General features: G+C 49.6%; 1 protein-coding gene across 2 annotated transcripts in view; it reads right to left on the bottom strand.

Annotated features, from left to right (window-relative positions):
- DTX1 (deltex E3 ubiquitin ligase 1) overlaps positions 1-12,691 on the bottom strand; it is a 100,916-nt gene extending 88,225 nt beyond the window's left edge. For both annotated transcript variants that reach the window (XM_032947225.2, XM_032947226.2), the window contains exon 1: positions 11,844-12,691. In XM_032947225.2, the coding sequence (XP_032803116.2) occupies positions 11,844-12,387 (544 nt within the window). In that variant the 5' untranslated portion in view covers positions 12,388-12,691. The remainder of the gene's footprint in view (positions 1-11,843) is intronic.
- Positions 12,692-20,787: the final 8,096 nt, after the last annotated feature.

Raw genomic sequence — 20,787 nt, 5'->3', positions numbered from 1 at the left:
TGTGTCGGGTGGTGGCGAGTTTAACGACACATATTTACGCGATCAAACCCCCCCCTCCACCCCCCCCAAAAAACGTATTATGGATGACATTGGTCACGAAAGCCTACGTGTTAGCAATAACAATAAGAGTAATTTACAATCCTTTCTCAATACACTGTCAGACGAAGTCCTCTTCTCTTTAGAGGCCGTCTATAAATGACGTCACGAGATTTTTGACGATTTTTGACCCCTCTTCCTCGTCACACATCGTCACAAATGTCTGAACCCCCCCCCCCCCCCCCCCAGGTGCGTGACGTCATTTATGGGCGGCCCCTAAAGTCACGTAGGTATAAAATTAAATAAATCACGACGTTTCGGGAGCAACACAAGCGTCCGTCATCAGGTGGGAAAGCATGTTGCTCCCGAAACGTGATGTATTTTATTTTATACCTACCACGTGACTTTACCGTAAGAACCCAAGAGTATGGATTCCTGCAGTCACGAAAGCTTCAAATCAAGAGAGAGTTCTCCCCCTTATCTCTCCTCGCCTCTCTGCTCCTCCCCCTTATCTCTCCTCGCCTCTCTGCTCCTCCCCCTTATCTCTCCTCGTCTCTCTGCTCCTCCCCCTTATCTCTCCTCGTCCCTCTGCTCCTCCCCCTTATCTCTTCTCGCCTCTCTGCTCCTCCCCCTTATCTCTCCTCGCCTCTCTGCTCCTCCCCCTTATCTCTCCTCGCCTCTCTGCTCCTCCCCCTTATCTCTCCTCGCCTCTCTGCTCCTCCCCCTTATCTCTCCTCGCCTCTCTGCTCCTCCCCCTTATCTCTCCTCGCCTCTCTGCTCCTCCCCCTTATCTCTCCTCGCCTCTCTGCTCCTCCCTCTTATCTCTCCTCGCCTCTCTGCTCCTCCTCCTTATCTCTCCTCGCCTCTCTGCTCCTCCCCCTTATATCACCTCTCTGCTCCTCCCCCTTATCTCTCCTCGCCTCTCTGCTCCTCCCCCTTATCGCTCCTCGCCTCTCTGCTCCTCCCCCTTATCTCTCCTCGCCTCTCTGCTCCTCCCCCTTATCTCTCCTCGCCTCTCTGCTCCTCCCCCTTATCTCTCCTCGCCTCTCTGCTCCTCCCCCTTATCTCTCCTCGCCTCTCTGCTCCTCCCCCTTATCTCTCCTCGCCTCTCTGCTCCTCCCCCTTATCTCTCCTCGCCTCTCTGCTCCTCCCCCTTATATCGCCTCTCTGCTCCTCCCCCTTATCGCTCCTCGCCTCTCTGCTCCTCCCCCTTATCTCTCCTCGCCTCTCTGCTCCTCCCCCTTATCTCTCCTCGCCTCTCTGCTCCTCCCCCTTATCTCTCCTCGCCTCTCTGCTCCTCCCCCTTATCTCTCCTCGCCTCTCTGCTCCTCCCCCTTATCTCTCCTCGCCTCTCTGCTCCTCCCTCTTATCTCTCCTCGCCTCTCTGCTCCTCCCCCTTATCTCTCCTCGCCTCTCTGCTCCTCCCCCTTATATCGCCTCTCTGCTCCTCCCCCTTCCACTGTCCCCGCCCCACTGTCCCATCTCATTTTGGCGGGAATCCTTCCCCTGTGCCTCACAATCCCTACGCCATACGTGCGCTCCATAAAATCTGACTACCGAAACGCGCGCAGTATTAAAAACAAAACAAACAAAAAAAGCCTCGTACAGTTACGTGCATTTGCATTCCGTTTATTTCATGACCCTTGATTTGTAAAAACCTCTTCTAATGAACCGCCCCTCAGGCGCATCAAATGCAAAGAGTGTATGGGTGGGCCTGTCGGCGCACATCGCACGGGGCGATCCATTTACAGACACCCCACCGATGTACAATGCTCCCGGGGGTCTCGTGCGGCACCCGACTGCCTTGCGTTTGGATCAGGGCCGACATTGGAACAATTAAATGCGTCTCTTTACACCTCCCCCCCCACCCCACACCTTGCTGCCTGTGGGGGTCACATCAGAGGCAACGTTTTGCCGTGTGGGCGCGACAAAACAACCGCGAGATTTAGATTTAAAGCTTTAGAGACGTCAACTTGGGCCTCGGCTCACGCGCCGTTTGTAAATGGCGTAGGCAAAGCACTCCGGCGCTACGTTGGAACCGAGGGTTCCGCAAGGGAGAGTGTTTAAGAGATGTAAATAGGCGCGTTCAGATGGGCCGGGAGATGCACGGAGACTTTTTAATGAAGACGGCGTTACACCTGTGATTGTATTGGGGTATCTGCGAGTGGATAAGCCTGTAACGAAGGCAAAGAAATGGGCGCATAAAATGGGATCGAGGGTAACTTTTGTTTTGAGGGAAGTTACACCGGTGACACTGCGCTGGCATTAAAAACCTGTGAAAGTTATGGATGAGGCAAATAAAGTAAAACAAAAATATCAGTAAAATCCTCACCGCATTGGTCATTAACTCTGCTTTATAACGGAACAAACTAAGGTGACATTTTGGGCAAATGTCCTTATTCGGATCACAGGACTATAGGCAATTACTCAAAATGTGAGCCTATTATACATTCCCCCCCCCCCTGTTATTAGGCAATGCTAACGGAAGTAAAACATTGTCACATTGTTTAAAACAGGACACTGCTTTACTGTTGGATGTTAAATGTTTTCATTTGAGATGTTGCTTCGACTCTTTCTTCATGCATATACAGTGCTCTATTTAATGTATGTGTGACCCACATCTCCCTTAAACGTTTCAACTTTTTTACTCTTAACTCGCTCCCACCTGGTTTCTATTAAGTATTGCACTATGTAAGTGTAATGACAGGGTGACACCTGCCGGCCTGTAAGGGTAATCACGGTTATAGCTGCATTACATAATGCCTTATTGTGAAGGGGCGTATCTGGGGCAAAGGTTAAAGGCGGTGTCAGTCGAGAAGCTCCGGGAACCATCCCGAAGGGTCTAGAAGGTTCCTGAAAGGGGGCGTGGCCAGAGGCGGAGCTTGGCCACGCCAGGCGGATATAAGGAGCACCGAACCAGAGCTTCGGGGCTGTTAGTGCGGGGCCTGAGTCCTGGTTGCGTCGCCGCTCGCCGTCATCTTTGTCGTCGACCACGTGGCTGTTCTCCTGCGGGACCCGCTCCGTCTTCACCGCTACGTTCGTCCACGGAGAGGGGCCGCGTGTTTAGAGCAGCCTGGGTGTCGCCGCATTACGAAGTGTATCGCCCTGTGTCCTCTTAATAAATAAGAAGCCTTCTTCTAGACGCGTGTCGGAAGTCGCTCGCGACATAAGTATGCTAATGCAGAATGTGTTGAGTTTTTTTTATTAATTTGTGCTTGAACACCATATGCGCCATGCCTTAAAATTCAACATATAATATAGAACAAGGAACAAATGGAGTGCATCCGTGTTCACCGGTGAGATGGAGCGATGACATCAGTTCATCCAGAAGTGGATTGATTATGGTGAAGAGTAATGAATGCAGCACAACAGCCAATCTAGGAATGTGGTCTAAGTCTGACGTTCAACAACTTGGCTGTTAGCAGCTTAAAAGCAACAGCAGAGTTACATTCGGCTATTAAGCCCTCTCCTGCGCTGATACCTTGTTAAAGTGATGCGTGATGACAACGCGAATACAATTTAATGAATTACGTTGAAATTGATTACGTTGAAATTGATTAACAAAAGAGACAATGCTCACGAAAAGGCAAAGGTCCAGGCCCGTAATTTGCTGGCTCATGCCACTGCTGGTGGAAGATGCCTTCCTGCACTGGATGGAGCTTGAGAGAGCCATTCTATTTGGAGTTACCCAACACTTTAGCCCGCCACATTTAACCTGCCGATCAACTTGAAATGCGGATAATCCATTTCTACTGCTCGGTATTGATTTATTTAGTTACCAAATGCAAAGTCCCTAAGCCAAGCGGTTGCTTCTGGTCCTGCTGTGTTGAGGGCGAGTAGGCCTCTGCTGAGTTCGTGGATTGAGCAGACTTCTAGGATGTGGTGCATGGTTCGCTCCACCGCACAGGCACATAGGGGGCTCGCTCTTATGCCCCATTGGTGGAGGTTGGCAAGGCATGGGCTGTGACCGGTCCTGGACCTGTTGAGGGTGGACCACTTCTTCCTGTGGAGGTTTAAATCAAGGACCTGTTGTGTGGGGGTAGTAATGAGGTAGTTATTTGCCAGCTCCAGTGACTCCCATTCTTGTGTCCAGCTGAGATTTGGTGTTGAAGTTGTGAGTGGGTTGATCTTTCCAAATCGGCTTTATTGGGAGACTTTTTCAATAATTTTGTGGGTTATAGCGAGTCTGGATCATAGTGTACCAGTGATGATGCGCATGGTGGAGTTTAGCTGTGTGTCGACTCTGTGTGTGTGTGTGACGACCTTAAGCAGACAGCTGCTCGGTAGACAGGATTTAAAAGAAACTTGGCACCTATTTATTTCAGCTGCAGCACCGGGAGATCAACACTGCGACCTCTGGATTTCAAGTCCAGTGCGCCAACCACTACACCAGAGTTACATCCCACATAGCACGGTGGTGTAGAGTACCGTATTACATTCAACTTCCCAAGCACAAAGGCTCAAAGACAATGTAATGTACAGTATTGCCAGTGCAGCCTCAACATCACACGATCCTCGGTCGCCAGGGAAGATGATAAAACGGAGTTTTATTGTAAAATAAACTAAAACAAGCTCCTTCCAATGAAAGCAGTGCAGGGTGGCTGGGGATATCAAACATCGGGACAACAATTTGGGCCACAGCTGCCTTTAATTTTAATGAGCGAGATGTTTTGACTACAGCGAGACTGATACGAGCATATATAAAAAATATAATGAAAATTTTTTTTTGGCCCAAACCCACTGCCCACAATATTGTTTATATAACTATTGGTTGTGATCTATGAACACTGCCTTAAATGGAACAAAAATAGGTAATGTTGCTGGTAACGGCGCTTCTTTATCACACATACAAAGAGGATATTGATTCATTTAATTTTGTTACATTAATCGGGTAGGAAACATTTAACCATAAGAATGACCGGCGGAGGATGTTGGTGAGAAGAAAATATCACGGTAGAAAAATAACATTGCAGACACTGAGTAGCAAACACATTTGAGAAAAAGCAACATTCAAGCGAAGCACCACTCAAGAAGTAACGTGGACAAGTAACGGCGCACGATCAACGCTGAAGCACCAACTACACCAACGATACTTGCAGGACTGTAAGTGCGCGTGAGAAACATTACCTAATAATTGCGCGTTCGCTTATCACGATAACATATCCATAAAATGAAATATATATTTATAGAAAAGGCAACAAATCAACATCATCTAATGTTTTTTTTTCCTTTTAAAGGCGGCGGTGTTATTGATGAATGTGTCGATGTGTTACGTTATTTGTGCTTATGCACCACTGACAGTGAAGTATTGCCTTACCAAATCATTTATTTAATCATGAGCTTGTGGATTTGTAATGCTTGGCAATATCTACGTTGCTCTAACGCCTTATACTGTGAAATCAGGCTACAACATGAGAAAACTAGCCCAGCAGTTACATGAGCATATACAATGCTGTATATGCGCAGTACCGTTACCTGCCTATGGTATGTATACTGTAGAATCAGAATATGTATTTATACTGGAGGGATCGGATGAGCTATAAAGCTTTTTTTCACAGATTTCCAGGAGGGGCGGGTAAGAACGTTACAACAACAAACAGTGAAAAAACATAGTAGTAGTGCAAAGTATAAGAAATGTAAACAAATCACCCAAACGCATACAAATAAAACTAAACCTTCCCCATCCTACCAGGCAAAACCCCACGAAGGTATTAACTATAGGCAGGACACACCATTAAAAAAGCAAGATGGTCAATGGACAAGCCTAGTGGTGGAATGGCAGCCAAAAGGCTAGAACGAGCCTGAGCGATCAGCCACAGTGGAGATAGAGCAAGTAAATCAGTTCACACACAGAAGTGACCTCCCAGTAAACACGGGACCAACGTTTTGTCCAATGGTTACAACCACATGCCTACGTTGGCACAGCATTGCATATTTACTGGGATGGAATGTGGCATCACAGGACCGCAATAGATGGCCGTGTGGAGAGGCCTTCATCCGGCAGTGGATAGACAATGCCTGCTGCTGCTGACGAAGATTACAATGAAGACACAGCTCTATATATACTGGCTTGACATAAATCTGGCCACCTACCCACATCCGAAAGCTTAAATAACGGACAAAAACCTTGAGACTATTTCCCACCGTGCCATGTGTTGCTCGGCCTGACGTGTGGTGAATAATGTAACAGCCAAAGTAAGTGGGGTCAGCCTCAAGTGACATACGCCGATTTGACCCTCTGCGTCTCCGGCAGTGTGGCTGAGCAAGGACGCATGCACATGGTCTTACGTACGGGTGAACGGTGCACAGCATCGAGCGGGGGCATACAGGCCATGCGTCGGTATGTAACTTCGCCTACATTTTGCTATTTATAAACAGTAAGAGAAGACGCTGACAATAGTGTATATTTTATACCCAGAATGGGTAACACAATTTAACGAAATGCTACTTCACAATTGTAACAATCGGTAATTTTCTGGTAAGACTCCAATACTTATTCGTCCTATAACTTTCTATGGAGCTCTCATAACCACTCCTTTTCCTATCCAGGCTTAACTGTCTATCCAACTGCTATTTCACCCCTTTTTACATCGACTCCCCTATTCCCTAAACTGCCCCAACCGACAGCTTCGTGGCTGCCCGTTAACTGCCCCAACCGACAGCCTCGTGGCTGCCCGTTAACTGTCCCAACCGACAGCCTCGTGGCTGCCCGTTAACTGCCCCAAACGACAACCTCGTGGCTGCCCGTTAACTACCCCACCCGATAACCTCGTGGCTGCCCGTTAACTACCCCAACCGACAGCCTCGTGGCTGCCCGTTAACTGCCCCAAACGACAACCTCGTGGCTGCCCGTTAACTACCCCACCCGATAACCTCGTGGCTGCCCGTTAACTGTCCCAACCGACAGCCTCGTGGCTGCCCGTTAACTACCCCAACCGACAGCCTCGTGGCTGCCCGTTAACTACCCCAACCGTCAGCCTCGTGGCTGCCCGTTAACTACCCCAACCGACAGCCTCGTGGCTGCCCGTTAACTACCCCAACCGACAGCCTCGTGGCTGCCCGTTAACTACCCCAACCGACAGCCTCGTGGCTGCCCGTTAACTGTCCCAACCGACAGCCTCGTGGCTGCCCGTTAACTACCCCAACCGACAACCTCGTGGCTGCCCGTTAACTGCCCCAACCGTCAGCATCGTGGCTGCCCGTTAACTGCCCCAACCGACAGCCTCGTGGTTGTCCGTTAACTGCCCCAACCGACAGCCTCGTGGCTGCCCGTTAACTGTCCCAACCGACAGCCTCGTGGCTGCCCGTTAACTACCCCAACCGACAACCTCGTGGCTGCCCGTTAACTGCCCCAACCGACAGCCTCGTGGCTGCCCGTTAACTGCCCCACAATATATTCAGATGTTGACATGCTACCTCACCGAGATGACACAGTTGCAATTTAGTTGAATAGAATATATGCAGACGTACAGTAAGCACATTCGGTTAAACATTTGGTAAAAAAACCTAGTTTTTCAATGCACACTTTTATTTGCACTGACAAGTAGAAAATACGATTATTTTGACCCCTTGCAAGTAAGCAGCCTTTTGGTGTCATCTGGTCGAGCACCAATTGGGTCGAGGCTCAAAAGAAAGCCGTCCCTTGGTGTGGACCAATCAGTTTCAAGGACAATGCATATATTATCATAGAATGTTTTTTGTTTGCATTTTGACTGCAGGTATTGTGGTTAATGCAGACATGAATTCTTGTAAAAAGGTTTCAGTTTTGTTGCCAGAAAAAAAGGGGAAAAACCCTATTATTACATTTTGGTACTGGCAAAGGAGGTCTAATGATGTAGAAGTTCGAATGCTCTTATTGGCCTGCCTATGCACTCTAATCCATGCGTTTCTCTTTCTGTCTTTCGGAGTAATTCCAAACAGGCATCTCTCCAGGGGTCTTTGCGCACTCTTCAGTATTTGTTCAGTCTCATTTGTTAATTTCCCACATTTATAATTCTAGTGACAGCAGGTTGTATATGCACTGATGAAAACAAAATAGTGAAAAAAAGATAGTGCACAATTGTCATTGTTTTAAATAAACCCATAAACAAAGTGGACACCCCATTTCTAGATCTAAGGGACTCTTTAATTCGAATTTCTGTGGTGCTATGGATAACGCACATGGCTTTCAGCACCTGAACGAGTTTTGCCATTGACGTACGGAGATCCCAACCTACAGTGCTGCTATCTAATCCCTTATTAATCACGAAGAGTTCATGCCATAATGCATTACCACGCGTTATCCCGACGCTGCGATTAGCACGGCTGGCTACGTCGGTTGCGAAAGAAGTTCAACATACAGTATACATACAAGCGTACATTTCTTTGGGTCAGATGAGTTATCGGGCAACTCTAGCGGATGCACACACACACAATGTGAAGATGAAAGGTGTGATGCTGCAATGTCCGGCTCATTCTCACTGCTGACAGCAGGGCCTCCATTAGAGGTAACTCCTGATAGACCCCCCCCCCCCTCTCTAGAGGGTTATGTTGCTTACTTACACTTCTATGCTGGTCAGACGTCTCGGAAAGCAATAAGATTGCCCGCACTTTAATCCCGCAGCACACACGAACCACAACTTACCGATCGACTAATTGTGGTGCACTCATTTATACTGCCGGGCGGACAGAGGCGGTGCGATTCAACAACTTTTACCCTTTGATTTAAAGCTTTCGTGACTGCAGGGATTCATATTCTTGGTTCTTTCGGTAAAGTCATGTAGAAGGGAAACAATAAAATAATAAAAATATATATTTTTATAATTTTATTAAAATATATCTTTTTTTATTATTTTATTGTTTCCCTTCTACGTGACTTTACCGAAAGAACCAAGAACATAAACTTTCACCCATTGTTAGAACTTCCATGCCGATGGATCGAATCCAAATGGTGACCTCTGGACTGCAAGTCCCGGGTGCTAACCATTACCGCCACCCCCCCCCAAGGCGCATCTCTGCTCACAGGGGAGGTGAGTGGGGTCATCGTAAAACAGTTTTGCACATTTCATCAACGTCGTTCAGGTGCGTGCGTAAACTGTGGCGCCAACTTGCACGTGGCTTCTGCAACCGCTTCTGTTGCCGCTGCAGAGGCTTGCAGGTGGTGGAGCAAGCTCACTAGGCCTCGATAGGTGTCGTCCTCATAACTGGCGGTTGAGTGTCCATGACAGACCCTTGTCAATCTTTCGCAATCTTCAGCATCTCTGTCGCACGGAGAGCCCCGTCCATCGCATTGCGCTGGCTACGTTGTCATCGGCTGACTGGGGGAGACTGATCCATGCGTTTGTGTTATCCCGACTCGCCTACTGCGACGCCTTCCTGGTTGGGATATTGAGCAATGTACAGGGTAGACTCCAGCTTGTTCAGAATGCAGCTGCTAGAGTGTTCACACGTTTACCATTCCGTGAGCACATTACACCAGTCATCTTATCCTTTTATTGGCTACCGGTCAAATTCCGAGTGGATTTTAAGATACTGTTATTGACCTATACGGCTTTAAAGGGGCTCACCCCACATTACTTGCAGGAACTAATACATTTAAATATTCCATCAAAGTCCTTAAGATCTTCTTATCTCCAACTACTTATCACTCCCAGGTCTAGGTTGCACTCTTTTGGCGATCGGGCTTTTGTTATCGTGGCACCCAGGCTATGGAACGCTTTGCCACTCTAAATCAGAAAATCGGAGTCTCTTTAAAGTGGCCTCCCCTCTTTAGTTTGGTCGATTGCCCTGGTTCTGTTTTTGTTTCCTGCTTTTCATGCGTTGCGAATTGGAATCCTAGGATGGAATGTACATTATAAAATAGAATTATTATTACTTGCAGTTTACATAAAACAGGGCATGGGTTTGGATTTGCATAACGTCTACATGCAACGTCATCTCTAGACGCGGTGGGAATAGTGGGGGCATATGTGTGTGCATCACGGTGTAACACGAGGCTAATGGTACTCTCCAAACAGCCCCAGTAACAACGCTGACTAAGAAAATAATATTTATAAGAATAGTGCGGACCCTCACCGAGTCTCAAGACTCTTTCTCAGGAGCGTCCTGCTACATTGGGACACTTGGCACGATTCCATTGGCGAGTGGTTGGCTTCACGTGGGCAACAAGCTAGAGCAAACGCCACCACCGAGCACACCTCAATCCCTTTAACGTTGCCATCTCCTGGTCACCTCGCAACGTCTCGATAACACAAAACGACGCAACCCAATCAAGTTCAAAGGGCACAGACAGAGAGCCCTGAGAACGAACGCCACCTTTCGCTCCGCCTCTCGCCCGATTCGTGTGCCGTCGAACGCGAAACGTGCGAGAGGCGAATGAGTCGTTCAGCCGTCCGCGTGGCTCATGCGTCGCTGCGACGAACTGTCTGCTCGTAATTAAACAGCCATAGCGCAGATCAATGCTCATCCGAAAGATTTTGCAGAAAATGGGGGGGGGGTCCTCTCTCCACGCATAATGGGCGCGCATTGATTATGAATATTAATAACGGAGCAGTGCCAGAAGGATCAGGGGTTCGTTGCTACGCAAGGCACGCACGCGTCTCAGACGTGACGCGAATAACAGTCAGCAACACCCACCATCGCCAGCATCGGCAGATCTCTCGCGCTGGCTGTCTCCCACACACAGCTCGGGCACGCTCTGCCCACCTATTCACAGGTGTCACGATTGCTCGAGCGTCACCCCGATCACGCCGCAATAAATAGGCTTTCACAATTTACCCAAAAGCTGCCGTTCGTCAACGTAACGCCGCCCTAAAATGCGAATACGGCAACAGACGAACGACGTTCCGAGCAAACGCCCTTCTATCGTGGCTCGGGACACAATCAACGCTTGTTTGCTTACGATTCACGTTAATTTCTGTGCGCAATCGCACATTTGATGCGGTTGGGGTGGAAGCGTGCGGAGTAGCATGGGGGGAGAGGGTGAGGATGATGGGAGGGAGAGAGGAGCGGCGGTGGTGGAAGCGGATGGTCAGAAATCAACAACAACAAAATCCGTAACGGAAGCAACAAGCGACAGAAGATTACAATCGTTTTTTGTGTTTGGAAAATACTCGAGTGGTGATGATGATGACGGTGGTGGTGCTGGTGGTGTTGCGGGAGCGCGCGCGCACGGGTGGTGGTGGGGGGTGTAGTGACGCCGACCCGAGGAGGCTTGCCGCTCCGTCAATGCGTAAACGATGCCTGCGCGCGAGTTCGCAACCGGCACGCGGTCCGCGTTGCCGACGTTTTATTTTGTGTCACTTTGCGACGCGCACCGCACGGCTGGCGCGCGTCGCGAACGAAGTCTCTTGTCAGACGCGCGTCGAGGCTTGGAGAGGGAGGGGGGAGGGAGGGGGGGCGAGAGCATTACCGCTAGAGCTTTAACGACTCGTGCATTTTGCGCATGGGGCAAAAACAAAAAGGGCTCGCACACCGCCGCGTTGCACGCAGCGGCACTTCACGCGATTTGAGCCAGAGGCCACCTCCACGGCCTTTGGGACGCTGCAAGCGACCGTATTGGAGGAGGATGAGGATTTACCCACCACCCATGCTTCATTGTCGTCATCATCATCTGCTGCTGAAACGATTTAAATGCAATGTCGACGACCGTGTGAGCGGGCAATGCCCTCCACTGGATTTGTCTGCTTCGGCGGTGGCGCATGGCTGGGGTCACGGTGGAATGACGGGCACGGACAGACACGGACAGACAGACACAGACAGACACGGACAGACAGACAGACACAAACGCGGGTGACAAAGTCGCGAAAAGAGAATTCGCCACCACGTACCCGTGTCCTGGCGGAATTGTTGCATGCTCTGCAGGTCGAGGATGTAGGGCGACAGTGTCGGGTCGGCCTGACCAAGCACCACGCTGCCCGAGCCTCCGAGGCTAGCCCCGCCAGCACCACCACCACCACCCACGCTGCCACCTCGCATGCCACCACCACCGCCGCCCTGCAAACCACCCGAACGCAGGACCGTCTCGATGTGGTGACACACCGCTGCGCTGTATGCTCGCCACACCGTAGCCGGCTGCTGCTGCAGCTGCTGTTGTTGTTGCTGCTGCTGCTGCGTTGACGCTTGCGATTGTTGATGCGTTGTCGTCGTCGTCGCCTGCTGCTGTCCGTTATGCGGCTGCTGCGGCGGCGGCTGCTGCGTCGGCTGCGTCGTCGGCGCGCCGAGCGGGGATGGCTGCTGATCGTCGAGCCACTCCCAGACCACGACTCGCCACACGGGCTGCGGGGCGAGGGCGAGCGGCGAGGCGCCGGCCAGCGCGCTAGGATGCGCGCCCGCAGCGAGGAGCTGCATCTCGGACCCGAGCAGCGGCATCATAGCGGATCACCTCCTCCTCGCCCCCGTCCCCACCCACCACCACCACCAGGTCGATCCAACCAAGCTTGCACCCTCGCTCGTACTCCCCGAGCCTGCCTCGAACCCCAGGTTTCCTCTTCAACCGCTTTGCGGATGAGTCCTCCTCCTCCTCCTGCTGCTGCTGCTCTCGGTTCTGTGTCGTCCGCCCCTCTGACGACGCCGACGCCCACGCGTTCTGCCGAGGGCTCGGGTCACGTTCTGCTCGCCTTGTGATGCGATGCGCGGTGGTGGCTGCGGTGCAGGATGAGCGTGAGCGCGCCCCCACCTGCCGGAGTGCGTTTAATTCAAGGACCCCCCCCCCCACCACCCCCTGCTTCCCAGCCACCCGCCCTCGTCACGCGGACACCCACCCTCGTCACGCGGTCACCCACCCTCGTCACGCAGCCACTCACCCTCGTCACACAGCCACCCACCCTCGTCACACAGCCACACACTCTCATCACACAGCCACTCACCCTCGTCACACAGCCACTCACCCTCGTCACACAGCCACTCACCCTCGTCACACAACCACTCACCCTCGTCACACAGCCACTCACCGTCGTCACGCAGTCACCCACCCTCGTCACACAGCCACCCACCCTCGTCACACAGCCACTCACCCTCGTCACACAGCCACTCACCCTCGTCACACAGCCACTCACCCTCGTCACACAGCCACTCACCCTCGTCACACAGTCACCCACTCTCATCACACAGCCACTCACCCTCGTCACACAGCCACCCACCCTCGTCACGCAGTCACCCACCCTCGTCACCCAGCCACACACTCTCATCACACAGCCACTCACCCTCGTCACACAGCCACTCACCCTCGTCACACAGCCACCCACCCTCGTCACACAGCCACACACTCTCATCACACAGCCACTCACTCTCGTCACACAGCCACTCACCCTCGTCACACAGCCACTCACCCTCGTCACACAGCCACTCACCCTCGTCACACAGCCACTCACCCTAGTCACGCGGCCACCCACCCTCATCACACAGCCACTCACCCTCGTCACACAGCCACCCACTCTCATCACGCAGCCACTCACCCTCGTCACACAGTCACCCACTCTCGTCACACAGCCACCTACCCTCATCACACAGCCATTCACCCTCGTCACACAGTCACCCACCCTCGTCACGCAGTCACCCACTTCACCATTTCTCACCACCATCCCTCATCTTCGTTACTCACCCGATAATCCATCCATCCAGCGCCACCACCATCATCACCCACCAAATCATCCTCCCTCTTTCCTTCACCATTCACTATTTCACCCTCCCTCAGCGCTCACCCACCCACCACCACCACCACCACCCTCTCTCCCCCACCCACCATAATCTCCCCCAACCCACCATAATTTCTCACCGTAAGCATGCACCATCATCTCCTATATTTGCCAAACAAAAAGAAAATACCTGCAAATAACTCAAATCGAATATACACAGCAATCATCGCCCACTTCTGCAAACATTTTTTTGCAGAGTTGTACGCCTCAGTGAGGCTTTTCCTGGTTAAACATGCATCATAATAAAATAATAGGTCTCACCTTTTCTGGCAATTAAACAGGCGTTAAGAGATTCTTGGTTCTTTCGGTAAAGTCACGTAGAAGGGAAACAAAAAAAGATATAAAAAATAAAATTCTCACGACGTTTCGACTGCAACACGAGCAATCATCATCATTAGGTGTGAAAATCACACCAATAAAATTTGTGGTTTTCACACCTGATGATGATTGCTTGTGTTGCAGTCGAAACGTCGTGATAATTTTCTTGTTTCATATATATTTTTTAATTGTTTCCCTTCTACGTGACTTTACCGAAAGAACCAAGAATATGAATCCCTGCAGTCACGAAAGCTTTAAATCAAAATTTAGGCGTTAAGATATTCAAACACCAATTAGATTCCTTTTGCAAGGCATCAAGCCCGCAGTGACCACACGTACTTGTGGCAAAGCGTGCGAACCGACCAGCCGAGAGGGTTATAACTTATTCTTACCTCTCATCATTTTGGATACTGGCAAAAAGGTCCCGTAGAAATAATAAAATAGCCCACGGAATCATGCAGCCTCGTCACCCACTCATGCAGTACCGGATGATCCTAGTGGCAAAAGAATCTGCATATGAAGTGAGTTCAACTGAGTCACAGCCGTCGACATGGAAGCAACACATTTATTCAACTCCAACACACTGGCTAACGTCCCCTTAACAGAATAACAACCTATGGTGGTGACCACCAGGCTAGCTACACTAATCACAACGTAACTGGTGTAGTTAGCCGGGTGGTGACCACCAGGCTAGCTACACTAATCACAACGTAACTGGTGTAGTTAGCCGGGTGGTGACCACCAGGCTAGCTACACTAATCACAACGTAACTGGTGTAGTTAGCCGGGTGGTGACCACCAGGCTAACTACACTAATCACAACGTAACTGGTGTAGTTAGCCGGGTGGTGACCACCAGGCTAACCACACTAATCACAACGTAACTGGTGTAGTTAGCCGGGTGGTGACCACCAGGCTAGCTACACTAATTACAATGTAACTGGTGTAGTTAGCCGGGTGGTGACCACCAGGCTAACTACACTAATCACAACGTAACTGGTGTAGTTAGCCGGGTGGTGACCACCAGGCTAACTACACTAATCACAACGTAACTGGTGTAGTTAGCCGGGTGGTGACCACCAGGCTAGCTACACTAATCACAACGTAACTGGTGTAGTTAGCCGGGTGGTGACCACCAGGCTAACTACACTAATCACAACGTAACTAGCTACTACGGACCAGGACCACAGCTCGTGTCCAGGCCCACGTGTTGGAGACTCGTAGAACGTCGACGAAGGCTTCTTCAGGATGAACAACAGCAGCCGATCCCTCTGGGGGACCCGGCTTACATCCTCTGCGGCGTGGCTGGCTCCGCCCTTGGCCACGACCGCCTTCCAGATCCCTCCAGCAGGAGCTGGACCCCGACCACGTGACCGCCCCGAAGCCCCCACTTGGGGCCCCTTTGTAGACTTGACCGGTCACGTGTCCTCTCGGGTCAACCGGAGTGCCATGGCCTTTAGTAACCCCTTTCCTACCGCCAGCACTCCCACACCTTACCCTGTAGGGGCTAGCACCGCACGCCAAGTGTGGTGCCATCCGGCGCTGTCACTCAGCGCTCACCGGGCCCCGCTAGGGCCGGTACTACACCCACACCGCTGTGGTGTCCGCGATGTCGCTACACCACACGCAGTGCCTCTCGAGGGCCGGCACTGCACGTTGACATCACGTGGTGTCACTGCACGTGTGTGTAGCTACGGGCCCCGCACTTTCAAGGGCCCCGGCGCTAAATGCTTTCAAGCTATCAATTCCGGATCAGTGATTCTGCACTTGGGAGCTGTCCATAAATGACGTCACGCACCTGGGGGGGGGGGGGGGTGTCAGACAGTTGTGACGATGTGTGACGAGGGAGGGGGGGTTTTGAGAAATGTGACGTCACATCAAAATACGCAACTTTAGATAAATACAGACAACATGTTCTACTTATTTAAATAGACTTTTTATAAATGTTTTCTCCTACAAGATCAGAGTGCAGCGGCGCATTAAATACGCACTACTGTATAATGACAATAGTTTAAAGCGATTTGAAGCATGTTTTATTTTTTTTGGGGGGGGGAGGCAGAGCTTTGTGACGTCATATTTGAGGGGGTGTCTGACTTCTTGTGACGCCGTGTGACGAGGGGGGGGGGGGTCAAAAATCGTCCAAAATCGCGTGACGTCATTTCTGGACGGCCCCTTGCTCTATTACTATAGTACTCTACCACCTTCAACTTTTACGAACGACTGGGTGTTTAAGTTTAACGATTTGTATTATCTGGCTGTATAGCAAATAAAAAAACCTATTACTTTACTAAGCACGTTAAACATTTGTGGTTTAATATTTATCTGTTTTTTTTTCTATTTAGGGCCCCTTCATAACATATGCTACAGGCCCCCAGTCGGTTCAAAACACACACGCACACACTAGGATGCAATGTGCGAACTGGTATTTGATTTCAATTGGTTCATTTGAATCAACGAAGTTGCGCGTAGTGAAATTCATAAAGGCCCCATTCGTCTTATGTGCTGACCAAATTGAAACGAGAGCACACCTTGCCAGGCACGTGGTCTATTAACGCAGTCCACTGGGCTGTTTGTTGGTCGCAGCAGGGCTGTATATCTCATTCGTGTATCATCCTGAAATCCATCCAACGCTCAGCTGGAACTGCTGTATGCAAGAATAACCAACGTTTTAAGGGGATACTGCATTGGCAGTGCTGCACAAGGGCAAATGAGAGATCTCTTTGCTGTGGAGAAAGGGCCGTTGCCTGAAACGCCACCAACTAAATATGCGTACATCGTTTAGGGCAGCGTTATTGACGAATGCGTTGTGTTTTTGTTACGTAAAACAAACGTGCGGCTAACTGGCGTATATTGAATCCACTCGAAACTCCGTGACCAATGCGCTGCTCATCGAGAGACACTTCATGATGCGATCATTGGAATGCGTATAGCGTCTAAATGGCTAAACATCTCAAGATTACGTGCGGAGCATACGCGTGCATTAACAGTGCATTCTGGCAAGCAAAACAAAAAAAATAACCCAGAACAAATTCAAAACAAAAACACATGTTGTGCAGATCAAGCAGTCGTGTGACAGACACACCACGTGTGTGTGTGTGAGTCCGCGCAGATGGTGATCTGCACTGTGATGTGTCGTGATTTTTGGCAACAACGGCTACTTTGGTTTTATGCGACCAGTGCAAGGAGAGGGAGGGGAGAGATGATTAAAACGGAGACGAAAATGTTGCAACGTCATACCTGTCAACCCATACGGTTTCCCCGTATTCTTTTCAGTACGTTGAAATTCAGTTTTTAAGTCCATACGGCGCATATCCGTTTCAACACAGGCAACATTTTCATTGTCTATTTGCTTGTGTTTCTCCCTCGTGGTGGGATTTTTGTAGGATGAACGTTGAGATTTATAAAGGCACGGGGTGACCAATAAGGTCTGAGTTGGTCTGTTATAAGGTAAGGCCACTGATGAATGGGTTGACGGGTATGCAAAGTGGTGCGAACAATGTCGTCAATTAGCCATAGCTGTAGAAGCTCCCGAAGGTCATGAGTTTGAGACTGCAGCGTGGACAACAGCAGGAGAACATTCTAAACGACAGGGGGCAGCAGCAGAGGAGTGACCTTCCACAGCCATCCTTAATTCGATGCCGGTATGAATGGCTATGGGGTCGTCCATAAATGACGTCACGCGATTTTGGACGATTTTTGACCCCCCCCCCTCGTCCCACGGCGTCACAAAAAGTCAGACCCCCCCCTCAAGTATAACGTCAACAAGCTCTGCCCCCCCCCCCCCCAAAAAACCCATATTTCCATTTTGAAAATGAAATATGCTTCAAATCGCTTTAAACTATTGTCATTTTAGTGCGTATTTAATGTGGCGCTGCACTCTGATGTTGTAAGAGTGTTGTTATAACAATTAGTGTTGTTATAACAATTCTATATTTATTTAAAGTTGCGCATTTTGATGTGACGTCACATTTCTCAACCCCCCCCCCAGGTGCGTGACGTCATTTATGGACGGCCCCTGTGGACGGGGAGGAGTCGTGGCGCAGTCGTTTACACATCGCTCTATGAGACGCGTCCACATCTGACATCAGTGGAGAGATTATATGCCAACCGGCCATGGTCCTTGAACCTCCCTCCCTCTTTACAAAAGCCATACCAAGTACGGTCAAACAACTCCCACGAACGTGTGAGCATCCATCCGGGAATGAATTGATAGGTTTTCTGGAAATTTTAAATAACGCTTTTGTGTACACGTACGTGAATAAGCTCGTCGATGAATGAGCCAGGCGTAAAGTGGGCCACCAAAAAAATTCAAGCCAGCGGCCATCCTCATCGACTGGAAAACTGTCACTCACCTCACAGGGCAACTTGCAGTGTCCTGGAGACGCAGTGATTTATTTCAACGCCTATCGTCGTTCATCCTAACTGCATGTAAGGCTGCGCAAGGCTAATTCCGTGGTCAAATGCACCATGAAGCAGTCTCATTTTGAACGCACACACTCATCGCGTTAATCATCCGTCACTCACCGCCTCTAACTAATGCTTGCTCCATTCAAGCACCAGAGCACTAGTACCCTTCTGCTGACCCTAAGTAAAAGGAGATGTCACACGTTGCACGCGCCATATTCGCGTGTAACATATCTATGGGAGGAACAGTGGCGTCAACGGTTATGGCGCTGAACCGCAGTGACCCGAATTTGATTCCTGGCGACAGTCAATATTGGTGGCGAGTAATATCTGAACCAGTCCTTCACACACACCCCCCCCCCCCCCTCCTCCTCCTCTTCCACCGCTTCCAACCACCTTTTCAACCTGCACCGACGAATAATCATGATAGACATAGACTGCAACATTAATTAAGTGCATTTGCAAGCCCCGGTACTTCGCGACTCAGCGATCAGCTGTTACGGCCAAAAAACATGATCATTTAGTGGTGAAGTGTTCCGAGTTATTGATCTGGTAAATATTAAAAGCTGGGCACCTTTGATGTTCATGACCTGATAAAAAAAATACCCATGGGTCTCTGATTTTTTTTTCAAACGGCAAAGAGGACATCTCTGCGTTCTAACCTTGGATATCAAAGATCAAATCTGTGTTCTAAATAGGATACTAGACAGACCACGGACGTTTTTAATTTGACCATCAAGAGAAAAATAATCACCAGCCATTTTCTATCTAATCCTGGATGGTCTCTCCTCACCCCCCACACCATCGCTAACCCCTTACAGTCGTGCGATGCACAATCCCTCTTAGCTGTTGCGCATGAGCTAATCTCATTGCTTCATCTCTCTGCGGTGGTCACTCTTGTATGCGTTCTCTCCTTTAGACGCGCATTCCGTCACCAGTCTCATGACGCATCTCTTGTGCAAGCCCTGCACTTTCAGGTTTAGTTATTTCAGTTTTGATTTATTAGGTACTAGCTGTACTACCCGGCTTCGCCCGGAACTTGGATTTACCACGCCCGGCCGCCTTTGTCTCCCCAGTGGCGATGTTCACACACCACAGCAGTTAGTCGTTTGAGGCTGAGTCGACCTAGGGGAGGCCCAGGACCGGTTAAAATTATCGCCACCGGTGGTGGCCGTGAGCGGGAATCGAACTCGGGTCGCCGGGTTCGTAGCGCGGCGCGTTAACCACTACACTACAATGCGTTACGCTTCCACACACACAGACACACACAGACACACACAGACACATACATAGTGCGCTAACCACTACACTGCAATGCGTTACGCTTCCACACACAGACACACACACACAGACACATACACAGCGTGCTAACCACTACACTACAATGCGTTACGCTTCCACATTTTCGGGTCACGTGACAGATTTGACATCACAGCTCACTTGCCGTGCAAAAAGAATGCATTATTGAGCTCCCCCCCTCCAAAAAAAAAAATCAAAAGTGTATTTTTATAATTTTTGCGTGGTGTACAGTCTGGAAAGTACCCACATGGCATATTTCAAGTTTGTTGCATGTCGGGAAGTACGCTAAACATTTTGAACAGACACACATATTCACAACTTTGCCTTTTATATATATGGAGATAACCCCATGCGGCCCTTGACTCGGGTGCAACCGCAACAAAACAAAAAACACGAACAAGAAACATCTTAAAGTGGCTACACGCAACAGAAAATCCAGGAAAAAAAAACAGCAAAAAGTCTTCCAGAAAAAAAAAACACCGCCATTTCAACGCTGTGTGCAAAAACACCAGTGGGGATGCAAGTCAAACAACAACAACAACCATAAGACAATGTAGATTAAAGTTATCAGGCGAACTCTGTATTACAACAAACAAACATGGCTAAACCAAAACGTTTTCAAAGTCACCAGAATAAAGCTATAAAAAACAATGTAACAGTGATCACAGGAACCTCGTCAACAGTCCACGATGCCTCTGATAAAGCGTGTTGCTTCTTCAATCCCAAGCGGGCATCTCCCCACGCTTTGTCACTTTTTTGTTAGGTGCAGCATTTTTTTGTTGTTGTTTTAATTCCTTTCTCAGGGTCCATTATTTCTGACGCATATGTCGATCATTATTATCATTATTCAGGTACGGTGCTGTGCTGAATTTCATCTAAAACAATTTTTTTTAGTTTTTTTGTTTGTTTTAAAGAACACTCCATCGTGCCGCGAAAACCCTGAGCAGCCGCAGCAATCTTTTTGAACAAATAACGTTGGCCACGGTCTCGAACTTTTACTTTTTTTGTCTCGCTGCAGGGCGACACACACACACAAAAAACCCAAATCTGACTGATTAG

The sequence above is a fragment of the Petromyzon marinus genome, chromosome 5 (assembly GCF_048934315.1).
Source record: "Petromyzon marinus isolate PM22_M1 ecotype Great Lakes invasive population chromosome 5, UKy_Petmar_22M1.pri1.0, whole genome shotgun sequence".
Lineage (NCBI taxonomy): Eukaryota > Metazoa > Chordata > Hyperoartia > Petromyzontiformes > Petromyzontidae > Petromyzon > Petromyzon marinus.
This window is presented reverse-complemented; position numbering and strand designations above follow the sequence as displayed.